Consider the following 27,756-nt stretch of genomic DNA (forward strand, 5'->3'; position numbering starts at 1 on the left):
CACATTTGACAAACTCTATCCTATCTAGTCCTTTTGCAGTATTGGTGTCCCAGTCAATAAGTGTAAAGTTAAAATCATCTAGTACAACAGCCTTATGTTTCTTGCAACACCACTGTGATTTCTCTACAAACTTGTTCATCTAAATCCTGCGGACTGTTGGGTGTTCTGTAATATAGCCCCATTAACTTGGTCGTATCTTTCTTATGCCTCAGTTCCACCCATAATGCCTTGCTAGACAAGTTCTCCTGACTGAGCACTGTAACATTGTGACATTTTCCTTAACTGGGAAAGCCAGCCCTCCTCCTTTAATCCCTTCCACTCTGTCACGTCTAAAACAATGGAACCCCGGAATATTGAGCTGCCAGTCCTGTCTCTCCTGCAACCAAGTCTCACTAATGACTATAATAATTCCAGGTGTTGATCCATGCCCTAAGCACATCTGCCTTTCCTATGATACTTCTTGCATTGAAATATATGCAGCTCAGGACACTGGTCACACCATGCTCAAAGTCAGGAATCAGAAAGTTGTCTTCACAGCCTCTCCACTATCTGTTCTGGCACTCTGGTTCCCATCCCACTGCCACTTTAGTTTAACCCCTCCCCCCCCCAACTGCCATGTAGCAAAAAAAAAGAGGTTCATCTTTGGCTGACGAGAAATTAAGGATGCAAAATTGGCTTGTTGGTAGGAGTTATACTGGCAGTGGAGGCCTGTTTTTCAATTTGGAGGTCTATAAGCAATACTGTGCTGTAGGGATGGGTGCAGACTCCACTGATGTCTATATGAGTTATTTTGTTGAGAATGTGTGTCTCTGCTGTACTGTGTTCTATGTGATGCATTCTTGGAGTTTTACCCATTGTTACGTACCCGCGACATGTGACAGTGGTGTACTTGTCACGTGACTGGGGTTGAAGCTATACTGGACTTGAGGTACTGGTCTTGTGATGGTGGAGTGATGTCATTTTCCTGCCAGTAGAGGTCATGTGACAGTTTTTTTTTACAGGGTATAAAAGGAGGACACCTCACTGTGAGGAGGGGCAGTTCGTGGCTGGATTTGCCATGTTGACTTCATGCTGCTGCGTGATTTAATGTTATGACACAGTTTAGTTGAAAGATGGAGTTTTATTTAATGCCTAAAGTTTAAAAGGTCATTGCCGGCAGTTTCTTTATAATACTGCTAGTTGAGAATCAGTGGAGAGTGAAGATCGGAATCCGGGAGTTAAAAGATTGAGGAAAGTCAATTTCGACAGTGAAACAGGTTCAACCTTGTTTGATCCTCATTCGGAAGGAATTCATTGACTGTGCCCGTGTTAACCCCTGTGAATAGCAGAAAGGATTGGGAACAGTGTTGTAAAGGAAAGGTCAGTGCCCTTTAAGCTGTTTCATTTTCCATCTTTGTAAATTCTTCGTGGGAAAAGTGTGGTTCGACTGGGAATCGCAACAACACGACGCGAAAGAGAATTTAAATCGTCTTAAAAAGTCTCTCCCTTAAATGGACTGTAAGCGTTTTGAACTTTTGCAACATCGCTTTAAGAACTGTTTAAGCTGCCGCACAGCAGCTGATTTCCGGTTACATTAGTGATTTGTTTACTTTTGGGGGGTTTGTTTTTCAGTGTTTAATAAATGTTTTGTTTGTTATAAAACCTCTGCCTCACTCATATATTTATTGTTGCTGAATCTGTAACATCAATATGGGGGCTGCGTCCAAGATGGATCATTTGAGTTTAAATGCTTGTTAAATTTTGAATCGGTGTTTTGGAAAAGGGGAATACTCGATTCTTTTGTTTGATTGGCTTGTGAGTGGTATTTGGCAACAATGAATATTGATGAGTTTCTGGCTTCGCCAGACGCAGAGTTGTTAGCGAAGGTGAAAAAGACTGAGGTGTCTGAGATAGCTAGGAGATGGCAACTTAAAGGTATTTTGAAATCTACATCAAAGGCTCTAATACAGAGAAAAATCACTTCACACTATGTGGATTCAGGTGATTTTGATGAATCGATTTTAGAGTCATTTCCAATAAGTAACGTAGAGATGCTGTTGCAAATTGAACAAATTAAGTTGGAACAAAGTAAAGCAGAATTGGAGCATTGTAGGTTAGAAGCTGATCAGAAAAAAAGGGAATTTGAATATGCGATGGCGGAATTAAGGTCTGGGAATCAGTCTTCTGGTTCTAGAAAACCATTTGTTGCTAGTCAAGAAATTAAATTGGTTCCACAATTTAGTGAAACAGAAGTGGAAAGATATTTCCAACATTTTGAAACGATTGCTCAGATTTCAGAGTGGCCGAAAGATAAATGGTCAGTGTTGTTACAGAGTGGAATTAAAGGCAAAGCACAACAAGTTTATACAGCTTCAACTGCTGCACAAGCACTTGATTATGATATTGTGAAAAAGCATATTTTAAAAGCATACGAATTGGTCCCAGAAGCATATAGAGAAAGATTCAGAAGTTTGAATAAGCCTGTGGGAAAATCTTATGTGGAATTTGTCTATGATAAAGCTGTGTGTTTTGAGAGATGGGTTTCTTCTAAAAATGTAAATGGGGACTATGATACATTGAAAGAGCTGATTTTAATGGAGGAATTTAAAAGAAGCATCCCTGTTGAAGTAAGGACCTACTTAAATGAGAGGGATACTAATACATTGCAGGACTCTGCTAGATTAGCTGATGAGTATGTTTTAATCCATAAGAATAAATTTCCTCAGGGCAGAATTTTCAAGAGGAAAAATAACACAGAGACTCAAGGTAAATCAGAAGTTAATGAGAAAGGTAAGGAGGAAGGAAAGCCTGTGAAGGAAAGACAGTTTGGTCCTATTTGTAACTATTGTAAGAAACCTGGCCGTGTAATAGCTAACTGTTTCTGATTGAAAAAGAAAGAGAAGGAAGCAGTTCCAGATGCTTGTGTGCAACATACTGAAGCAACTGTAAAATTACAGGGTTTGATAAACACAAATGAGGTTTTGTTAGAGTCTGACCAAGTTAGAAAGGGATATGATTATTTTATAACTGAAGGGTTTGTATCCTTGAAAGAAGGATCTACTCTGGTGCCAATAAAAATCCTTAGGGATACTGTAGCTTCTCAATCACTGATGTTAGACAGTGTATTGAAGTTTAATGAAGAGTCTGATTCTGGTGAGGTAAATTATATAAGAGGTGTTGGGAGTGATTTTATGCCTGTACATTTGCATAAAGTAAATTTAAAGTCAGGGTTAGTTACTGGATTTGTTAAAGTAGGATTACAGCCTAGCTTACCTGTGAAAGATATTTCTTTATTGTTAGGTAATGACTTGGCAGGTGGACAAGTTTTTCCTGAAGTGCATTTGACAATGGAGTCAGAGGAACCAGAGATGAATTCTAACACAGATTCTTCCTGTGTTGGGACTAGAGCTATGGCTAAAAAGATTGATGCACAGAATGAGTTTGTTAATCATGACTGTTCAACTCAGGATTCGAGTTTTGAGGATGTGTCAGAGACTTTCTTACCTTCGTTGTTTGAACAAGATTCTTGGAGTAAGTCTGACTATGAAGATTTATCTCTGTCTCGGAAGGAGATGATAGCAGAGCAGAATAGAGGCCCTGAGATAAAATTAAGAGAACAAGCTCTACTAGATAGTGCAATTGAGAAGGTACCAGTAGGATATTACTTGGAAAAAGGAGTGCTAATGAGGAAGTGGAGATCACCTACAATTCCTGCAAGTGAGGAATGGAATATTGTTTACCAGGTAGTTGTCCCTAAAGTTTATCGAAATGAGATTTTGACTTTAGCTCATAGAGTGCCTTTAGGTGGATATCAAGGGGTAAGGAAAACTGTGGACAAGATTTTAAAACGTTTTTACTGGCCTGGTCTAAGAAAAGATGTGGTGATGTTTTGTAAAACGTGCCATACTTGTCAAATTGTGGGTAAACCAAATCAAGTTACACCAGTGGCTCCATTACAACCTATTCCAGCATTTGGTGAACCGTTTTCTAAAGTTATTATAGATTGTGTTGGTCCATTACCAAAGACAAAAACTGGTTATCAGTACTTGTTGACTATCATGTGTACTTCGTCTAGGTTTCCAGAGGCCGTACCACTGAGGAATATAACAGCTAAAACTGTGACAAAGGCCCTTATAAAATTCTTTACTTATTTTGGATTACCTAAGGAAATACAAACTGATCAAGGCAGTAATTTTATGTCTGGATTGTTTCAACAGATAGTTTATAAATTGGGAGCTAAGCAAACCACTTCGTCTGCATACCATCCAGAATTTCAAGGTGCCTTGGAGAGGTTTCATTCTACCCTCAAGAATATGATTAAGACATATTGTGTGGAAAATGAAAGTGATTGGGATGAGGGTATAAACTTACTTTTATTTGCAGTAAGGGAATCGGTACAAGAATCTTTAGGTTTCAGTCCATTTGAACTTGTATTTGGGCATAGGGTTAGAGGACCTTTAGCTTTATTAAAAGAACAGTGGATTAGTAAGGAAATACACACTAATTTGTTGGCCTATGTTTTGAAATTTAAGGACAGGTTACATAAAGCTTGTAGCTTAGCCAAGGAAAATTTAAAATTGGCTCAGGAGAAAATGAAAATTTGGTATGATAAAGAAGCTAGGATGAGGATGTTTAAGCCTGGAGATAAGGTGTTGTTCTTTTTCCAGTGCAAACGAATCCTTTACAAACTAGATTTCATGGTCCTTATGAGATTGTGTCTAAAATCAATGATGTGGATTACGTGATAAAAACTCCAGATCGTAGAAGGTCAACACAACTTTGCCATATAAATATGATAAAACCATATTTTGAGAAACAATCTGATACTGTGACTGTTGTGGTTAGTGAGAATGAGTTTGATTTAACTAGGAACATGATAGATGATTCATCTGAATTTCATTCTAAATCCAACATTGTTTCTGTTAGGTTACCAAATTCAACCATTCTGGAAAATATTGATGAGAAATTAGCACATTTACAGCTAGAGCAGAAACAGCAGATGAAGGAATTAATTTTTAAATATAAGGATTTGTTTCCAGATGTTCCAAGAAGGACTACTATAGCTTCACATGATGTAGATGTTGGAGATGCCAAACCTATTAAACAACACCCAAATAGGATGAACATAGAAAAATGTGAACTTGCTGAGAAAGAAATTAAATATATGTTAGAGAATAATATTATTAGACCTTCTAACTTGAATTGGAGTTCACCCTGTGTTATGGTGCCAAAACCAGATGGTAGTATTAAGTTTTGTACGGACTATAGGAAGGTGAATGCTGTAACGAAAACAGATGCATATCCAATTCCTAGAGTAGATGATTGTGTAGATAAAGTTGGAAAAGCAAAGTTCCTTACAAAGATTGATTTATTGAAAGGGTATTGGTGTGTTCCATTAACAGACGGAGGTAGAGAGATTTCTGCATTTGTAACTCCATCTGGGCTATATGAATATAATGTTCTTCCATTTGGGATGAAGAATGCCCCAGGTACTTTCCAGAGGATGATTAACTCTGTGATTCAGGAATTGAAAGATACAGATGCTTATATTGATGATTTAGTGACAGGAAATGATACTTGGGAAGCACACATTATTGCGGTAGAGAAATTGTTTAAAAGGCTTTCAAAAGCTAACTTAACTATTAATTTAGCTAAGAGTGAATTTGGACATGCCACTGTGACTTACCTTGGTTATGATGTGGGTCAAGGTAAGGTAGCTCCTGTTCAGGCAAAAGTTCGGGCAATTTTAGAGATTCCCACTCCAATGGGGAAATAAACTCTCAGAAGATTCTTGGGAATGGTAGGATATTATCGAAAATTTTGTAAGAATTCTGCTAAGGTTGCCCTTCCATTAACTAACCTTTTGCAGAAGAATGTGAAGTTTGTGTGGACAGTGCTTTGTCAAGAAGCATTTGAAAAATTGAAAACTATAATATATCAACAACCTGTGCTCAAGGCACCTGATTTTGAAAAACCTTTTTCATTAGCTGTAGATGCTAGTGATGAGGCTGCAGGAGCAGTATTAATGCAAAGGAATGAGGGTGATGAGGTTGATCATCCAGTAGCTTACTTTTCTAAGAAATTTAATAAGCATCAAAGAAACTATTCGACAATAGAGAAGGAATTGTTATCTCTTGTTTTAACTTTAGAATATTTTGAGGTATATGTTGGTACAACTGAAAAACCACTTATTGTTTACACTGATCATAATCCGTTAGTGTTTCTGAGTAAGATGAAAAACAAAAACATAAGATTATTAAATTGGAGTTTGATGTTACAAGAGTACAATATTGTGATAACTCATATTAACGGTAAAGATAATATGGTTGCTGATTGTCTATCTCGATGTTGAATGTACAATGTAATTTTTTTATGGAGTGGTTTTTTACAATTGTAACACTCCTACTGTATTGTGAATTGTAAGATGTTATATGATACTGTATTGTATATTGTTTATGTTATAAAATTTATACATTTGTTTTTTTCCCTTGTAAATAATTGTTAAATTTTTGTTCTTGACAGACCAAAATTTTTTTTTGGAGGGAGGTGTTACGTACCCGTGACATGTGACAGTGGTGTACTTGTCACGTGACAGGTGTTGAAGCTATACTGGACTTGAGGTACTGGTCTTGTGATGGTGGAGTGACGTCATTTTCCTGCCAGTAGAGGTCATGTGACAGGTTTTTTTTAAGAGGGTATAAAAGGAGGATCCCTCCCTGTGAGGAGGGGCAGTTCGTGGCTGGATTTGCCATGTTGACTTCATGACACTGCGTGATTTAATGTTATGATGCAGTTTAGTTGAAAGATGAAGTTTTATTTAATACCTAGTTTAAAAGGTCATTGCCAGCAGTTTCTTTATAATACTGCTAGTTGAGAATCAGTGGAGAGTGAAGATCGGAGTTCAGGAGTTAAAAGATCGAGGAAAGTCAATCTTGACGGTGAAACAGGTTCGACCTTGTTTGATCCTCATTCGGAAGGAATTCGTTGACTGTGCCCGTGTTAACCCCTGTGAATAGCAGAAAGGATTGGGAACAGTGTTGTAAAGGAAAGGTCAGTGCCCTTAAGCTGTTTCATTTTCCATCTTTGTAAATTCTTCGTGGGAAAAGTGTGGTTCGACTGGGAATCGCAACAACACGACGCGAAAGAGAATTTAAATCGTCTTAAAAAATCTCTCCCTTAAATGGACTGTAAGCATTTTGAACTTTTGCAACATCGCTTTAAGAACTGTTTTTGCAACATCGCTTTAAGAACTGTTTAAGCTGCCGCACAGCAGCTGATTTCCGGTTATGTTAGTGATTTGTTTACTTTTGGGGGGTTTGTTTTTCAGTGTTTAATAAACGTTTTGTTTGTTATAAAACCCCTGCCTCACTCATATATTTATTGTTGCTGAATCCATAACACCATATAGACTTCGAGATGAGAGGTAAATAATGTAGCTTCAATACCTACCCTTTTACATCTAAAACAGTGAAACCCTGGAACATTAAGTATTCATTCCTGTCCTTTGTTCAACCAACTCTCCGTAATGGCAACAGGATCATCTTCCATGTAGTGATCCATGCTCTAAGTTTATCAACTGTACCCATAATACTCTGTGCATTGAAGTAAACACACCATCCCATCTAACCAATATGTTTATTATCTCATGAATGAAGTTCCTTCCAGACATACTGGTAATGACATCTACTGTCATCTCAATCCATCCACCTTCTGACCTGATGCTCTGATTTCTAGCTTCCTGCCAGATCTATGTTCCAGCAATGCTTGTTAACTCCACCAAAGGTATGTTTTTTTTTTCCTTTGATGACCATGGCTATCACCTTTATGATGTAGTCATTATTAATGAAACTGGAACAACTATTTCTGGGGTGAATGTTTTAAATATTTTAATTGGGATGTTGCTGAATCAGCAGCTGCACATTTGAAATCAGGTTCAGGCATGTGTTCACAGTGTCCAGCACTGTTTCTTGATAGTACTCATTCAGCCAAAATGATCAGTAGGATGATTTGACACTGGGCCAACTCAGCCTATATACATTTTGAGTTGTTTATACTCTGAATTATTTTGTTTAATATCTTTCTCACATTTGATGGCATCTGCTTTTGAACAATTTTCAATCCTACTGCATTGGTTCCATTCTTTTAACATTTCCCAGGCAAAGTCTCATCAAGCATATTGGCATCGTTCAGAAGATGCAACATCCTTCTAAGTAATTTAATAATAATGGAAGGCATTTAATAACAATGGAAGACATTTGAAAGTAGAAAAAAATATATAAATATTAAAAACATACATATTAATTTCAAAGTAATTAATGGAATTACTTTGAACAGTTGACAAGAGAGAATATCTTGCTGAAAATCAGAAAAACTCACTTCACCAAGAAAGTCATTGGAGGATATTCGATCATAATCCCAAACAGTAACTTCCAGTGTCTTCTTTTTAAGCTGCAGGGAAAATAGAAAATAATCAACTGGAATTCTATCAGAACATCAGATGTTGTTGCAGTTAATTTTTTTCCATCATTATGAGGCATTTTCTTTGTCATTAAGAAGAAATCTGAAATACAATGACAGGTTTGGAGAATGTAATTAATTCATGAAAACATTTTCAAATAGACAAAATAGAATTCAAAACGGAGTCAAGGTTGATCCGAGTAACTACTTTCCTCAACCAATTCAAAATACCAAAAAGGCTGAAGTCAACAATTTCTGCCCTTAAATCTAATATTGTTCAAGGTAGATTCAATAATGTTCATTAATTTATTTAACTAAATTCAAGATTTCCTGTCACAGTATTGCCAATAGGGAGATGCTTGGTATAAATGAGTTAAACCTCTTATTCCATGAGAACTATTCCATGAATTCTTGATTAAGAGTATAGTAAAAACATGTATCTGGAGAAACTGTTGATGAATGTCAGCTACTTTCCATAGAACTCCTGATATTCCTTCACATAAGTGTTTGCAGGTTCAGTGTTCCATTGTTGGAGTCCAATGGCAAAACCAGATCTTACTGATATTTCCTGTCATTACAGAGAGGAGCATGTTCCTGGATCTTGTACCAGCTTACATTTGGGGCATTTATTTGAATGGATATTGGTGTGGTGCAGAAAGAAATGGACGATCAGGTAAATTACTTCATTATTTGTGCTTTCCAGTTTGCTCTAATATTATAGACAGCTGCAATCCAGACTTCAACCATCCTCTACATGAAACAGTACATTTCTCAGATTCCTACTTCTTCTCTTCCTCAATTTAAGCCTTTGCCCTCTGGTCTTAGGCATCTCCTTGGATTAAAAAAGTTCTTCCTCAAACTCTTTCCACTAATCTATACTTTCTGGCTCCAGCCATCTCCCCTTTGGGGAATAGTTCCCCATTATCTAATCCTTTTATGCCACTCCTACTTTGTATACAAAGTATGCGTCTTATTATTCTGTAATAGTCTATGAATAATGCAATTGGAATTAGTATATTGTCACATGTACCGAGATACAGTGAAAACCTTGCCTTGCATATTGTTCATACTGATCAATTCATTACACAATTGAGGTACTGCAAGATAAAACAATAACAGAATGCAGAATAAAGTGTAACAGCTGCAGAGAAAGTACAGTGCAAGTAGACAATGTTATGTAAGATCATAATGAGATAAGTTATGAAGTTAAGAATCTATCTTATTGTACTGAGGAACCATTCAATAGTCTTATAAAAGCAGGGTTGAAACTGTCCTTAATCCTGATGGTACATCCTTTCAGGCTTTTGTATTGTTTCCCTGATGGAAGAGGTGAGAAGAAAGAATGTTCAAATTAAGGTCCTGAATTTGGACAAAACAGCCTGGTGGCAGCTACCTGCAGGTGGTCATATCAGACAAGTGTGAATCACTCAAAAGATTTTGTCCATTTTGAGCAGGTAAACAAGGCTCTACTTGGAGTGACCCCATCCCCCATTGACTCTGTCCCTCACATCTCAGCAACAGATGTTACATCCATTTTCAGCTCTTGGAAAGTGGTTGGCCTAGATGGAATCACTGGTCACTTTCTGAAGTTGTGTGCGATCAACTGGCCACTGACTTCACCATCATCACCATCGGACTCCTGAACCAATCACCTCTTTCACACCCCCATCCTGGAGGAGATTCCATCGTCATTATAGTCTTAACTCATCCTTTCCTGGTTATTTTCACTTGGTCACTTTAGCATTTCTTTTTGTACTGCCTCAGAGTGCACTATAGTCTCTGGACTTCCTGCTGTTTTGCACTCATTGTATTGATTATAGAGTAAAAGTCATATTATTACCATGTATATGGTTTACTCTGTGCGCATCATGAGAATAAGCAATTTCATTGCACCCTCTTATATATGACCATAAATTATTCTTCTGTAACGGAGTTCAGGGCCAGAATGTTCTCATAAAGGTGAAGGGTAAGGACTGCAAGTCCAAGGAACTTGGATGTCAAAGGATACTGGGCGACATACAAAGAAAAAGGAACATGCACAGAAATTACACAAGGAGGTCTTTCAGGAGCTTAGAATATAGGACGTATTGAGAAAAGGAAGAGCAGGGTGGTGAAGATGTATGATTTACTTGCATTCATCAGTGATGGACAGGAGTTGGGATGTCAGGTTGCAATTGAACAAGTTATTGGTGAGACTGCACTCGGAGTAGTTATATGAAGTTGTGCTCACTCAGTATATGAAGTATGTCATTAAGTGAGAAAGGGAACATAAAAGACTCCTGAGGTTGTAACTGGAATTGCAAGGCTTGAGTTATAAGGAAAAGATAGGTAGAATGTAGAACAGTACAGGAACAGGCTCTTCAGTTGATGACGTTCTGCTGAAGTAATTAAACTAGTAAGTAAATGCCTAACTAAATTAATCCTTTCTACCTATACAATGTCTATATCCGTCCAAAGTCTGCCTTTCTAAGAACAGAATAAATATTTACCTCTAGATTCACTCCTGGCAGCACATTCAGGCCCTCATCACACAGAAACACCTCTTCAGCCCACTTAGTCCAGGCTGAACTGGTACTCTGTCTAGTCCCATCAACCTGCACTTGGACCATAACCCTATGTACCACTCCCATCCACGTACATATACAAACTTCCCTTAAATATTGTAACCTAACCCACATCCACCATTTCTGCTGGTAGATCATGCCACAAGTGCACCACTCTCTGAGTGAAGAGGTTCCTCTTAAATATTTCACCTTTCATGCTTAACCTATGACCTCTAGTTCACTCAACCTCAGTGGAAAAAAGCCTGTTTGCATTTACCCTATCCAGAACCCTCATGTTTTTGCCCTATCTATACCTCATAATTTTTGTATGTCTCTGTCAAATCTCTCTTCATTCTTCAATTCTCCAGGGAATGAAGGCCTAAACTGTTCAACATTTCCCTGTAAACTAGATCCTCCAGCACCAGCAACATCTTGTGAAGTTGCTCTGTGCTCTTTCAATCTTATTAAGACAATAAGACACAAGAATGGAATTAGGCCATTTGGCCCATCTAGTCTGCTCTGCCATTCCATCATAACTGATTTATTATCCCATTCTCCTACCTTCTCTCCATAACCTTTGACACCCTTACTAATCAGAAACCTATCAACCCCCACTTTAAATATACCTAATGACGTTGCCTCCACAGCCATCTGTGGAATTCATGGTCATAGATTCACCAACCTCTGGCTGAAGAAATTCCAACTCATCTCTGTTTGAAAGGAACTTCCTTATATTCTGAGGCTGTGCCATCTGGTCTTAAACTCTCCTACTGTAGGGAACATCCTTTTCATGTCTACTCTACCAAGGCCTTTCAATATTCAATAAGTTTCAGTGCAATCCCTTCCTATTCTTCTAAATTCAAGCGAGAACAGGACCAGAGCCATCAAATACTCCTCATACATTAACTCTTTCATTCCTGGGATCATTCTCGTGAACCTTCTCTGGACCCTCTCCAATGCCGGCACATCTTTTCTCAGATAAAGGGTCCAAAACTGCTCACAAGACACCAAGTGTGTCCTGACCAATGCCTTATAAATCCTCAGCATTACATCCTTGCTTTTATATTCTAGTCCTCTCAAAAATGAAAGCTAATGTTGCATTTGCCTTCCTTACCACCGAGCCAACCTGCAAATTAAGCTTTAGGGAATACTGCACCTCTGATTTCTGCATTTTCTTCCCATTTAGAAAATAATCTATGCCTTTATTCCTTTCACCACAATGCATGACCATACATTTCCCTACATGTTATTCTATCTGCCACTTCTTCATCCATTCTCCTTGTCTTTCTGAGTCCTTTTGCAGACTCCTTGTTTCCTCAACACTACCTGCACCTCAACCCATCTGCAAACTTTTCCACAAAGCCATCAATTCTGTAATCCAAGTCATTGACATATAACATGATAAGAGTGGTCACAACATTGACCCCCAGCAGACCACCACTAGTTACTGGCAGCCAACCAGAAAAGTTAATCTTTATTTCCACTCTTTGCCTCCTGCCAGGTCAGCCAATCTTCTATCCATGCTATTATTGATATCATTCCCATAGGTAGATGACCAGAACTGTATGCAATACTCCAAAATTGACCTCACTAATGCCTTATACAAGTTCAATATAACTTCCTAATTTCTGTGCTCAGTACCAAAACCTCTCTTTATAAACCAATCTATTGTGATGCCAGTTGTTTCTTGTTAGCAGACCTGTCAGAGCTGCCTTTTATTCTAACAGGAACATACACATCTGACCCCTCAAATTTCACCTTTGAAGGCATCTCACTTATCAAGCATCTTTTGTCAGAAACAACCTATTTCAATTCACACTTGCCAGATCTTTTCTGATGCCATCAAAACTGGCCTTTCTCCGATTTAGATCTCAAAATGAGGACCAGCCCTATTCTTCTCCATTAAGTATCTTGAAATTAATGGAATTATGATAATCTCCTTTGAATTTACTCCATCTTGCCTTAAATAGTCATGACATAACGTTCTTCGACAAGGCACAAAGAGTCAGAAAGATAAGCCAGTAATACACTTACTTTACCACTTTATCAACTTATGCAGACATTTTCAGGGAACTAGGCTTGGACTCCAAGGTCCCTCTATTCATTAACACTGTTTAGAGTTTTGCCATTAACTGTATATGTCTTTTTATATCTGATCTCCCAAAGTGCAACCCCTCACACATGGTTCCACAGAACTCCACCTGCCATTCCTCCACCCATAATCTGTAACTGATCTACTCTATCTCCCATTATATTCTTTGTCAAACTACTGCACTATCCACAACACCACCAATCTTTGTATCGTCTGCGAACTTTTCATCAATGCTATTTATATAACCTTTCTGGTCAACCCATTATAGAAAGGATGTCGAGGGTTTGGAGAGGGTACAGAAGAGGTTTACCAGGATGCTGCCTCGATAAGAAGGCATCTGCTATAATGCAAGGTTGAACAAACTTGGGTTGTTTTCTCTGGAGAGGCGGAAGCTGAGGGGAGATCTGATAGAAGTTTATAAGATTATGAGAGGCAGAGAATAGGCAGACAATATCTTTTTCTGAGGGTTGAAATGTCTAATACCAGAGGGCGTGCATTTAAGGTGAGAGGGTGTAATTTCAAAGGAGATGTGAGGGACAAGGTTTTTACACACATAGTGGTGGGTGTTTGGAATGGGTGGTGGTAGAGGCAGATACATTAGGGTCCTTTAAGAGATGTTTAGATAGGCACGTGGGTTTGAAGAAAATGGAAGGATATGCCCATTGTGTAGGCTGAAAAGATTAGTTTAGTGGGCCATTACTAATTTAGTTGGTTCAGCATAACATTGTGGGCCGAAGGGCCTTCTCCTGCGCTGTACTGCTTTATGTTCTATATATCACAACAACGAATCCTTGCAGAACACAATTAGTCATGGGCCTCCAGGCAGATCTCATCGACCACTACCCTTTACCTTCTATGGGCAAGTCATTTCTGAATCCAAAGGGCCAATTCACAATAGATCTCATGCACCTTAATCATTTGGGTGTGCCTACCACGAGGGACCTTGTCAAGTGTCTCACTGACATTCTCGTGGACAACATCCACAGTTCCACCTTCAATGGTCACATGTCACTTCTTTGAAACATTCAACCAATTTGCTCTGCACAAAGCCATGCTGACTGTCCCTTGTAAGCATCAATTATTTCTTGATTTACACCCTGTCCTAAAATGTAGCTATTAACATGTTCCCTTTCTAGCTCCGCAACCAGATCTTTGTAATCATGACCAGATCATAGCCATTTAATCTTTATCATGCCTACAATTAATTTATCTTGTAGTGAATGCTACATGTGTACTGACAAAGAACCTTTAATTTTGGCTTTAGTAAAGCATGGAACATAGAAATATAAAGCACTACTGCACTGTACAGGCCCTTTGGTCCATGATATTGTACTGACATTTTAACCTACTCCACAATCAATCTAAACCTTCCCTCTTACATAGTCTTTCAAGGATCCATACTAAGGCATCTACTGTTGCAATATACGGGCATATAAACAACTTTAATGAAAGTGTAGATAGGTGGGTTAATCTCTGGCTATCCAGCTGATGTATGCCTCTTATTATCTTGTCCATCTCGTCAAGTTACCTCTCATTCTCCTTCACTCCAAAGAGAAAAATCCTACCCCACTCAACATATTTTCATAAGACAGGCCTTCTAGTCCAGGCAGCATCCTGGTAAATCTCCTATGCAGCCTCTCCAACGTTTCCAAATCCTTCCTATAATAAGATGACCAGAATTGAACACAATATTCTAAGTGTGGTCTAACCAGGGTTTTACAGAGTTGCAACATTACCTCATGGCTCTTGAACTCAATCTTCCAATGAATGAAGGCAAACACACCATATACCTTCTTCAACCCTATCAACATTCAGAAACTTTGAGGGATATATGGATGTGGACCCCAAGATCTGTCTGTTCCTCGACACTGCCAAGAATTCTGCCATTAAACCTGTATTCTGCCTTTAAATTTGATCTTCCAAGTGAGCCACTTCACACTTTTCTGGGTTGAATTCCAACTGCCACTTCTTAGCCCATCTGTGCATACTGTCAATGTCCCATGGTAACCTATGACAACCTTCTACATGTAACACCCTGGTTTTTACTGCTATGCTGTGGGTATTTCATTTTAGCAGTTCTGTAAGAACAGCCTATTCTACTTTCAACCTGTTAGGATATGAACCGAGATAAGAAGGGGCTTTGTTGTTCAACTTAGGAATGTGGTGTCCACCAGTCAGGACAGTGGAATTGGGAGAAGGTTCTGGAGAACACTAGTGGGAGTTTGGAGAAGACAGAAGGGAAGGTGGCTGAGGATGCTGTCCCTGTTGCACAAGGTGCTTTGTGCACATGAATGGCTTCAAGGAGGAAGAACCAATGCTCCCGGGGGAAACTTGTTTGTTCGAGATGTATTTCAAGTGACATTCGGAAGGTGGTGTGTGTTTTCATGCAGACTGACGGTAATAGACAAGTTCAAGATGAGCTCCAACTATAGATACTGCCTGGCCTGCTGCGTTCCATCAGCATTTTGTGTGTGTTGCTTAAGGGCACATTTGACTGTTTAAGAGTAATGGTGCCTTTTTGTTTGTTTCTTTCTTTCCTTTAATAACTGGTTGATTAAGTTAACATTCTTAGATATAACTGTATGCACTATATGATCTGTTATTTCTTGCTGGGTGCAGTAAAATCACACAGCATTCACGCAAACCAGGGTTTGGGTGAGCAAGATGTTCCGACCTCAAGGATTTGGCGGGACCCAAGTCATATACTCCCTAGATGTACGAAGCCTGAGAAAGGCAGCTTTCTCGCCACGGAGTCCACTGGTTGTTAGTGAGGGGCTAATGAGCCACATTTCCGGAGGCGCTCAGTAAACAGGGGTTTGATACACTATCTAAAGCACCATAACACCATGAGTCATAGGAACAGAAGTAGGCCATTTGGCCCATTGAGTCTGCTCCACCATTTTATCTTGGCTGATCCATTACCCTCTCAGCCCAATCTCTTGCTTTCTCCTCATATCCCCCTTCATGCCGACTAATCAAGGATCTATCAACCTCTGCCTTAAACATACCCAATGACTTGGCCTCCACAGCCACCCGTGGCAATGAATTCCATAGATCTGCTACTCTCTGGTTAAAGAAATTCCTCATCTCCATTCTAAATGGATGTCTCTCTGTTCTGAAGCAGTATGCTCTGGTCCTAGACTCCCCCACCATAGGAAACATCTCTCCACATCCACTCGATTGAGGTTTTTCAGCATTTGATATGCTTCAATGAAATTCAACCTCATTCTTCTGAATTCCAGTGATTACGGGTCCTGAGCCATCAAAACGCTTCTTATATTATAAGCTTTTCAATCCCAGAATCATTTTTGTGAATCTCCTAGGAACCCCGTCCAATGTCAGCATGTCCTTCCTTAGATAAGGGGCCCATATGTGCTCACAATACTTCACATGAGGTCTCACCAGTGCCTTATAAAGCCTCAACATTACATCCTTGCTTTTATATTTGAATTCTCTCTAAATGAATGCTAACATTGCATTTGCCTTCCTCACCACCAACTCAACTTGCAAAATAACCTTCATTGAATCATACACGAGGACTCCCAAGTCCCACTGCACCACTTATTTTTTAATTCTCTTCATTTTGCAAATAGTCCACACTTTTATTCCTTCTACCAAAGTCTATGACCATGCTCACTTAGGCCTATTCTGTCATGTACCTCCAAGTACCCTGAAACCACATCCTTAACAATCGACTCCAACATCTTCCCATCCACTGAGGTCAGACTAACTGGCCTCTAATTTCCTTTCTTCAGCCTCTCTCACTTTTAGAAGAGTTGATTGACATTGGCAAACCATGCCAAAATCCAGTGGTTCTTGAAAGATCATTGCTAATGCCTTTACAATCTCTTCAAACATCTCTTTCAGAACCCTGGGGTGTAGACCATCTGGTCCATGTGATTTATCTACCTTTAGGCCTTTCATTTTCCCAAGCACCTTCTCACTAGTAATGGCAACTTAGCTCATTTCTACCCCGACACTCTTGAACTTCCAGCATATTGCTAGTGTCTTGCACAGTAAGGACTGATGCCATTTCCTTGTCCCTCATTATTACCTCTCCAGCATTATTTTCCAGCGGACCCATATCTACTCTCACCTCTCTTTTACACTTTACATATCCTGAAGAAACATGTGGAGTTTTAGTTTGTGTTTATTAACTGCATGGTGTGATTAGTCAATGACTTTGTGGTTGGTCAAGGCTCCTTCCCTCATCCTTCCCCATCTGTTCTTGCTTGTCAGATAACCATTGCAGAAGCTGTGCTTACATGGCTTTCAATGTATGCAACCAAAAACTTAGAGACATATAGTCATAGAGAACTATAGCATAGAAACAGATCCTTCAGCCCAACTAGTCCATGCTGAGCCATTTAAACTGTCTACTCTGATTGACCTGTACCAGGACCATAATCCTCTATACCCCTTCCATCCAAGTACTTATCCAAATTTCCTTTAAACGTTAATATCAAGGTTGCATGCACTACTTGTGCTGGCAGCTCATTCCACACTCTCACAACCCTCAGAGTGAAGACATTTCCACCTCACGTTCCACTTAAACTTTTCACCTTTCACCTTTAACCCATGACTTCTGGTTGTAGTATCAGCTAACCTCTGTGGAAAAGCTCTGCTTGCATTAACCCTATCTATATCCCTCATAATTTGTATACCTCTATCAAATCTCCTCTTAATCTTCTACTTTCCAAGGAATAAAGTCCTAACCTACTCAATCTTCCCTTATAACTCAGGTCCTCCAGACCCAGCGACATCCTTGTTAATTTTCTCTGTACTCTTTCAACCTTGTTTACTTACATCTTTCCCATAGGTAGGTGAACAAAACTGCGCACAGTACTCCAAATTAGGCCTCATCGTCATCTTCAACATAACATCCCACCTCCTATACCCTATACTTTGATTTATGAAGATAAATGTGTCAAAAGCCTTCCTTATGACCCTATCTACCTGTGATGCCACTTTCAACAAATTATGGCTCTGTATTCCCAGATCCCTTTGTTGTACCACACTCCTCAGTGTCCTGCTGTTCACCGTGTAAGACCTACCCTGGTTAGTCTTGCCAAAGTGCAACACCTCACACTAGTCTGCATTAAATCCTATCTGCCATTTTTCAGCCCATTTTTCCAGCAGGTCCGGATAATGCCGCAAGCATTTAGCTTTCCTTGCTACACCCCCAATCTTCTGTCATCCACAAATTTGCTGAAGAGCAAGACTTACATCACAGAACCCATGAACTCTTTTGCATTTGGCTCTTTCTGGAATGGAATGGTGCACATCGACGATGCTTAGCAGTCTGCAGCATTTTGAGAGCCATCGTCACATCTTGCATGCATGTTTATATGACAATCTAACTGCAACATGGGAGCAAGAAATGGCATGCAGCACCGTGTTCACATTGCCTGAGAATGTGATGGATTCTTTCCTCTTGCCGCACGCCAGCTACAATCTCCTGACCTTGCCAAATTCTACCTATGTTCTACTTCCCGTGGAAAAGTGCTGATGGCTGTCCTGATTTTAACAAGTCTTAGGTAATGGCTCTAGCTATGAACAGGAAATGAAAGTGCTGGAACTCCTCAGCAGTTCAAAAAAAGAATCTGTAGAGAAAGAAAATGAATTAATGTTTCAAATCAATGACCTTACGCTAGAACTGGATATGTTGGATTTATCTTAAATATTTTGCACCTGTAGGTAAAATTAAAAATATTATGGAAGCAAAAGCTCTCCATCAAATAATGGAAATAAAATGTTGTAATTGGCACATTTATTACTCCAGCTGCCAAAAATCATCATGGTGTAGCTGCAAGTATTTACCTTTGTCTCTGTTTGGAGGTTGGCCAGGTTGGCAATCCCTGGGCTACCGCTGAACTACTGATCTTCTGACCTACAGCCCATCGCCGACTTGGAAACTTCACCACACTACTGGGAGCTTAATTGCAAGTATATCCTTTATTAGGTAGGGCAAACAGACCAGTACACAATATTCTAGATGTAATCTTATCTTGCTTTTACATAAGTGGCCCAAAATGTCTCTCCTCTGTGACACCAAGTCCTTCCTGATTGCTCGCTGTGTCTACGTAGTGATCCACTGTGATCCAGGTACAAGTACACCCAAGCTCCACTGAATGCTAACACCTTTCCATCATTCACCCTATTCAAAACATGTGGACTTTCTATTTTTTTTCTACCAATGTGTGTGATTTCAGTAGGGAACATTGAGGAAACAAGAGACTACAGTGTGGTGTTTTGAGGAAAAGAGGGACCACAGTAGGGAGTATTGAGGAACAGAAGGACCATATTAGGGAGTAATGAGGAAATGAGGGACCACAGTATGAAGTATTGAAGAATAGAGGTAGCACATACACCAGGAATGCTAGGGCCATTGAGGGTACCGATGAACAGATCCCTAAAGGAGGTAGCACCAGCAGACAAGGTGGTGAAAATGCATTTGGAAGGTGATGCACATTGAGGGACAATGAGTGGCAGAGACCTGGGAAGTATTGAGAAACCTAAAGAACATTTGTGTACAACTCCAAGGATCCCTGAAAATGGTAGCACTCCTTAATTAGAATGAAGAAGGCTGTGGAATTTTTGCATTCATTAGCAGAGGCATATATTAGCAAAGAACCTGATTGGAGAGGCTGTTTCAGGTAAATGGACAGCTGGCAAGTGGGAGGCTTTTGAAATTGACAGGATTAGAGGACCCTGGTTAACAAGGGATATTGAGTGCCTCTTTCTGCGCTGTATGACTATGCCGCTTTGTAAGTGCTGACACAGGTAGTAGGAGCTGGAATGTATTGCTACAGCTGTTCAAGGCATTGGTGAGACCTTACGTGCAGCATGGCATGCAGTTCTTGTCACCATACAACAAGTAGGATGTGATTATGCTAGAGAAGGTGCAGAAATTATTCACAAGGGTGTTGCCAGGACTACCAGGATTTTGACTCTTTATGGAGAGTCACAAGACATTCTATCAGCACATCAGGAGAAGAGGGTGGGCAGTGTGGGAGTGTGTTCATTGGATCCAAAAGGATTATCTATAAGCTGAACCAGGGAACATGGGTCCTAAATGAATACGTCTGATTTACAGTACATTCAACAAGAATGGAGGGGAAGAGAGTGAAGTATGGAAAGTTATGTGGATAATCTGAAGCAGATCAGTAATTAAGAAAGAGGATCTGTTAGATGTCTTGGGGCATATGAAGTTTGATAAATCCTCCGGACTAGGTAAGATATACCACAGTTTGAAATGGGAAGCAAGGGAGAAATTTTTTGCATCTTTATAGCGATGGGTGAAGGAAAGCTAATGTTGTTAATCTGAGTCGGCAGGCAGTGTAGGGGGTGGCACGGTGGCATAGTGGTTAGCACAATGCTTTACAGAGCCAGCGACCTGGGTTCAATTCCTGCCGCTGCCTGTAAGGAGTTTGTATGTTCTCCTCATAACCATGTGGGTTTCCTCTGGGTGCTCAAGTTTCCTCCCACAGTCCAAAGATGTACCAGTTGGTAGGTTGAGTGGTCATTGTAAATTGCTCTGTGATTAGGCTAGGATTAAATTGGGGGATTGCTGGACAGCATGGCTTTGAAGGGCCAGAAGGGTCTGTTCTGTGCTGTATCTCAATAAATAAATTTCAGAAGGGCAACATGAATAATCATAACAAATTTTACAATATATGGTGGTGATATTAAACTTCATTCTGATAAGTAATTATAGGCTGGTGAGCCTTCTGTGATTAAAGTGGGACTGATGGATGCGAGTATGTTTGTTTCAATGCAATTAATAATATGGTAAGACTGATGAAGTTAGAACCTGGATTAGCACATGGATCTACGATGTTGTAGCCTACATGGCAATTGACAGAGGGGCACACTGGCAGCTTACCATTTAAGGATTTCAAATGTTTCAGGCATGAGACAGATGATAAAAGAAGTGGAGGCGTTGTTCTACTGGTCAGGGAGGATGTCACAGTATTCCTTAAACTCAAGTTTAAGGAGCATCATCTTAATCTAGGCATGTCTCCTCCCCCCCCCACTTCTTGTAACTTGTTTTTCCTTTCTGTCTGGATCAGAATTGGCCATTTTGGCTCACTTTTTGTTTTCTCCCAGTATAATCTGGTCTATGGGGTATGTCCCACAACTGTAATTTAACACATTTCACAGATAAAGCTATAGTCTGATTCTGACCATTACTCTACAGCTATATCAACTCATTTGGTCTCAGTCTATAAGTGATAATCCCTCCTCACTTCTGCTACTGAAAACTAACTTGTTTTCCCTTAACCCGATGCATTAACCGTTTCCCTTTCAACAGATGTCAGACTTGCTCAGCGTTTCCAGTGTTTCAGTGTGTGTGAAAAAGAATTCCCTGTATATTTTCCTTGTTTGTCGGACCCTAGATCTCTGGCTGCCTGCCAACCCACTCTCCCCTCCGCTCCCCTCATCCTGGCCTTAGAGTCTACTGAGGGAAAGTCATTCCCTGAGCTTTTGAAGCTCAGAAATACATTGAATTGTGAAAAGCTGATTAAGTTTTGGTTTCAATGGGATTCAGGTTATTCATGCAAATTATGTAAAATAATTAGTTCTGGACTCGAGTTACATCTGTAACTATTTAATATCAAGGTTTCAGTGACCTAAGATGACTTAAATGAACTTGGTGCTATTTGAATAAGTAAACTAGGGGAGAAGTAACACATTTCAGTATGTACATTTCTCTGACATTGAAAACTATTGATAATTAGCAGCACAAGAATCTGAGAAGTATTTTAAGTTTAATTGTACTTAAATATTCTCAACATTTAAAATGAAGAATATGACTACTAATTTCCAATTTTCAACTTAAAAAATCTGTATTATTAAATAAAGCCTTTCTCTCTCATTCTTTCTGGTTCAAACTTAAACTGAAAGAGATTGATAGGTTGAGTAGCCTCTGTGCAGGGTGTGTGTGGTACGGGTGGGGTTGGGGGAGGGAGGGGGAAGGAATTGTTGATATTTTGATTTAGGTCCTGCATAAGGCCAGGGCTGAGCAGGAAGCTGTTCTCCCCTTTCCACTTTGTCCTAATTCAGAACCTTGACCTGTACACCATTAGTTCTTTTCCTCCCCCACAAATGCTCCTCAACCCAATGAGCTCCTCCAGCAGTTTGTTCTTTCACTCTAGATTCCAGCATCTGTGGTTTCTTGTCTCCTTTGAAAACTGGAAATTGGAAGGCAAGTAGAAATAATTCCCAAATTTAATTTTTTAAGTTTAAAGTCGTAAACTTTGTATGTTTTTCAAATGTTTTACTGGAATATCAAGTTAAGCAATATAATAGTGCAACCTTATGAATTTTGGATTTCATTCCTTCTGTCTAGTTGTTTATTTTTCCTGGTTTCCAAAACTTTAATGACAAACGTATGGTGATGCTAGAAAGTTTGTGAACTCTATAGAATTTTCTCCATTTCTGCATAAGTGTGATCTAAAATGTGACCAGATCTTCATGTAGGTCCTAAAACTAGATAAAGAGAACCCAATTAAATAAATAACAGAAAAAACCATTATACTTATTGAGAAAAACAATCCAATATTACATGTATTTGTTGGAAAAAGTATGTGAGCCTTTGCTTTCAGTAAATGGTGTGACCCCTTTGTACAGCAATAACGTTAACCAAACATTTCCAGCAACTGTTGATCAGTCCTACACATCGGCTTGGAGAAATTTTAGCCCATTCCTCCTTACAAAACGACTTCAGTTCTGGGGTATGGGCTTCCTTGCATGAACTGCTTGCTTCAGGACCTTCCATGATATATCTATAGGATTAAGGTCAGGACTCTGACTTGGCCATTCCAAAACATGAATTTTCTTACTTTTAAACCATTCTATTGTTGACTTACTCTTGTCTTTTGGATCATTGCCTGGTTGCATCATCCAACTTCTATTAAGCTTCAGGTGACAGACTGCTTTCCTGACATTCTCCTGTAAAATGTCTTGATACAATTTTGAATCCATTGTTCTCTCAATGATTGCAAGCTGTCCGGGCCCTGAGGCAGCAAAGCAGCCCCAAACCATGATGCTCCTTCCACCATGCTTCACAGTTGGGATGAGGTTTTGGGATTGGTGTGCAGTGCCCTTTTTTCTCCAAACATAGCAAAGTGTATTTCTGCCAAAAAGTTCAAATTTGTCTCATCTGTCCTTAGAACAATGTCCTAGAAGCACTGTAGAACATCCAGGTGGTCTTTTGTGAATTTGACTCGTGCAGTAATGCTTTTTGTTATTGGAGAGCAGTGGTTTCCTCTGTGGTGTCCTTCCATGAACAGCGTTCTTATTCAGTTTTTCTTATAGTGGATACATGAAAAGAGACTTTAGCAAGTTCTAGAGATTTCTACAGGTACTTTGCTGTTACCCTTAGGCTCTTTCAGAATCAGGTTTATTATCACTGGCATGTGACCTGAAATTTTTTAATTTAGCAGCAGATCAATGCAATACATAATCTAGCAGAGGAAATAATAATAGTAATAATAAACAAGTAAATCAATAACGTATATTGAATAGATTTGAAAAAATGTGCAAAAGCAGGAATACTGTATATTTTAAAAAAAAGTGCGGTAGTGTCCAAAGCTCCAATGTCCATTTAGGAATCGGATGGCAGAAGGGAAGAAGCTGTTCCTGAATCACTGAATGTGTGCCTTCAGTCTTCTGTATCTCCTACCTGATGGTAACAGTGAGAAAAGGGCATGCCCTGGGTGCTGGAGGTCCTTAATAATGGACACTCCTCCTTTTCACCTCCTTCACCATTGCACATGTACTCTTGGTGTGATCTTTGCAGGATGCCCACTCCTAGGGAGAGTAGCAACAGTACTGAATTTCCTCCATTTATAGATAATTTCTCTTACTGTGAACCGGTGAACACTCAGGTTTTAGAAATGCTTCTGTAGTCTTTTCCAGCTTCATGCATCTCTATAATTCTTCTAAGGCCTTCTGAAAGTTGTTTTGATTGAGGCATGGTGCACATAAACTGATCTTTCTTGAGAAGAGTAGGCTTTGTCAGTAACCTGACTTTGTGTGTCTTTTTTATAGGGCAGGCAACTTCTACAACACACACCTCCAATCTTGTATCATTAATTGGAACACCTGACTCCAAACAGCTTTTGCAGGAGGCATTATCCCAGAGGTTCACATGTTTTTTCTAACAGATTCATGTAATATTGGATTATTTTCCCTAATAAACAAATGAACACGTATAAATGTTTTTTTCTGTTATTTATTTAGTTGGGTTCTCTTTATCTAGTTCCAGAACTTGTGTGAAGATCTGATCACATTTTAGGTCATTTATACAGAAATAGAGAAAATCCTACAGGGTACAAACTTTCTAGCCCCACTGTAAATGTGTATAATAGTGTTAATTTTAAGTTTATTGCTGTATTTTTCCTTTTAAACCAGGTGCATTTTCACAGGACTACATAGAGTTTGTCAGCAGCATTAATCTTAAAAAATTCATGATGAGAAATGCCATTAAAGACATTGTGTATCTCCTATTACAATTTATTGAGCTTTATAATTTTCCTTTACCTTGTTAATTCATACACCAATAGCTTTAAGATGGCTGAGTGCACAATTCCATAGCTACTTGAATTCTCCCAACAGCATATCTTGCCAACTTTAAAAAATGCACTATTCGATTTGAAATTGTTTTTTCACCTGCATCTCACATTTTCAAAAGTTTATCTTCTCTTTCAACCACTTTGTCTCCTTGTCAAATGTACTGAGCTGTTAAAATTGTGCTATTACCTGCTCCATTGAGATGTTTTTGTAAATCACAGTTTGGTTCCATTCCGGGTTGAGGCTTTTCTGTACGTGCTTAGTTCTGCGCTTGTTCTCTACACTGTTGTAAACATAATACATAAGTTATTCAGCCAAGCATTTGAAAAAATAATTTGATAACTATTGAAACAAATTAAACATCTGCATTTTCAGTTTTTTATTAAAGTGAGGATAGCTTCAGAATATTTACACACTACTTGCATGCAAGTTTGACACCTTAAATACTTCACTAAATTAGTAAGAATTGTAACTTACAATGTTCCAATTACTTTGATTTCATATATTGGGAAAATACAAGTTGCAACTGTTGTGAGCTCTTTCATGTGCACAAACTCAGAGGACATCTCAGAACGTAACCTATTGGAATAGTTTTAAGCTGTTTGCTGTTCAAAAATGTCACAGCTCATCTAATTCAGCACCGTGAAACTGCTTTAATGCTATCTCATTTGAATTCCTCAGTATATCTTGAATATGTCAGCATATGAGTGTCCACAGTCCTCTAGGGAAGAGATTTCCAAAGATTTGTTACACTCTTGGCAAATTTATTTCTGTAGGTATTCAAAAGCTAACCTCTTTATTGTGGCGTACATTTCCTGGATCTGAATGCTTCAGTTGAATATCCTGATATTTACCCTGTCAAGCCCCATGAGAAATTTGTGTGCTTCAGCAGATTCACCTGTTTCTTATACAAAACAGAAACAGGCCTTTGGCCCAAATGGCCCAGACTGGCCACATGCTAGTTCAACTTCCCTGCATTTGGCCCATTCCCATTAAACCTTTTCTGCACATGAACCTGTCCAAGTGTTTTTATTAAATATTGTAATTGCACCCAGCTCTACCACTTCCTCTTGCAGTTTGTTCCACAGACTCACTATCCTCTATGTAAAAACATTGCCCTCATGGTTCCTCTGCACTCTTTCCCCTCTCACTTTCACCCTATGCCCTCTAGTTTTGGACTTCTCTGCACCAGGTGAAAGAATGTGTTTCTTCATTCTGTGCCCATTGTGCTTTTATTGATTCCCCCCCCCCCTCCCCAGGACATGCCTCAGTCTTTTATGTTCCAGGGGGAAAAAAAATCAAGCTTTTCAAACTTCTCCTTGAAGTCCAATCCTCCAATCCTGCTAATTTAGATCATAAGGAAAAGGGGCAGCACTAGGGCATTTGGTTCATCAAGTCTGCTCTGCCATTTGATCATGGCTGAATTATTTTTCTCTTTTAGCTCTATTTTCCTGCTATCACCCCTAACCTTTAACCTCTAATCCTAACCTTTGGCACACTTGCAAATCAATGACCTATCCATCGCTACTTTAAAATGACTTGGCTTGTGGCAGTGAATTCCACAGATACATCATCCTCTGGCTGAAACAACTCCTCTGCAAATGGATGTCCTTGTATTCTTGAAGCTATACCCTTGGGTCCTGGACTTCTGGAAACATTCTCTCCACATCCACTCGAACAATATTCGGTAGATTGCAGTGAGATTCCCCCTCACTTTTCTAAACCTCTGAGTACAGACCCAGAGCCATCAAATGCTCCTCATACATTAACACTTTCATTTCCTGGATCACTCACCTCCTCTAGACCCTCTCTAATGCCAGCGCAACTTTTCTCAGTAAGAGGTCAAAAACTTCTTAAAATATAATAAAAGTGATCTGACCAATGCTGTATAAAACCTTAGCATTATACCTATGCTTTTATATTCTAGTCTTTTTGAAATGAATGCTAAAATTGAATTTGCCTTCAATACTACTAACTCAACCTGCAAGTTAACATTTTGGGGATCCCGCACTAGGACTCCCAAGTCCATTTGCATCTCTGATTTCTGAATTCACTCCCCACCTATAATATAGACTATGCCTTTGTTCCTTCGACCAGTTGTATGACCATCCACTCCTTACATTCTATGTGATCTGCCACTTTGTCTATTCTACTAACCTTTAATTTATTCAATCTCCAATTAACTCTCCAAACACCCTCTGCTTCAACCTTGCCTCTCCCTCCCCCAATCTTTCTATCCTCCATAAACTTGGCCAAAAAGCCATCAGTTCCATCATTCAGATCATTAACATATAACATGAAAAATAGTGGACCAAACACCAACCCTTGCAGAACACTACTAGTTGCTGGCAGCCAATCAGAAAAGGCCCCCTTTATTCCCTTTATTCCCAAGCCCTGCTGCAAAAGGAGGACAGTTGGGTATTTGGTGTGCAACCCCATCCCATAAAAACCCAGAGCTACAGATACACCTACTGAAGCTCCAAAGACCTCATCCCTGCGAGAGGAAGGATCTTGAGGTAGGCTACACCTGGCAGCAACTTGAAAGGCTGGCCCAGGACAGAGGTCTCTGGCGAGCTCATTGTCAGCGACCTATGCCCCAGTAGGGGTGCTGTGCTTAAGTAAGCAAGTAGTCAACCAATCTTCTACAGTCTGTCTAACCTCACCTCATAGGGGTAATCCCATATAAGACCACAAAATATTAGAGCAGAATTAGGCAATTTGGCCCATCAAGTATAAATCACCCTTCAATCATGGCTGATTTAAAAAAAAATTCTACCCCCATTCTCCTATCCTCTTCTTATAAGCTTGACTGGTCTGACGTGATGATGCAATGATGTGAAGGTTTTTACTTCACTTTAGGTTCTGTGTTTTGAAGGGCAAAAAAGAAATTGGTATGGTTTCCATTAAACTTAAGATACCTCTGCCATTTTATTTGCAAAAACCTACATTGATGACCCCAATGTTCTCGGATGATGCCAGAGTTATTCAATATGCTGGCCAAGGCAGTCGCTTTCAAACTGCCAGAGTCTTGGGAGCAAAATACCATCGCTTGGTTTATATAAGCCGAGGTCCATTTTGCACTGCAAGAAATCTCTGCAGATGACACCA

The 27,756-nt window shown here is 39.4% G+C and overlaps 1 protein-coding gene across 1 annotated transcript in view; it reads right to left on the bottom strand.

Annotated features, from left to right (window-relative positions):
* The window catches only part of pcloa (piccolo presynaptic cytomatrix protein a), a 389,623-nt gene that overhangs the window by 76,609 nt on the left and 285,258 nt on the right, over positions 1-27,756 (bottom strand). The window contains exons 18-19 of the mRNA XM_059988484.1: positions 24,838-24,931; positions 8,356-8,427 (exon numbers count right to left, since the gene is read on the bottom strand). Coding sequence (XP_059844467.1) covers positions 8,356-8,427; positions 24,838-24,931 — 166 coding nt within the window. The remainder of the gene's footprint in view (positions 1-8,355; positions 8,428-24,837; positions 24,932-27,756) is intronic.

This window comes from Hypanus sabinus, chromosome 13 (assembly GCF_030144855.1).
Source record: "Hypanus sabinus isolate sHypSab1 chromosome 13, sHypSab1.hap1, whole genome shotgun sequence".
Classification (NCBI taxonomy): domain Eukaryota; kingdom Metazoa; phylum Chordata; class Chondrichthyes; order Myliobatiformes; family Dasyatidae; genus Hypanus; species Hypanus sabinus.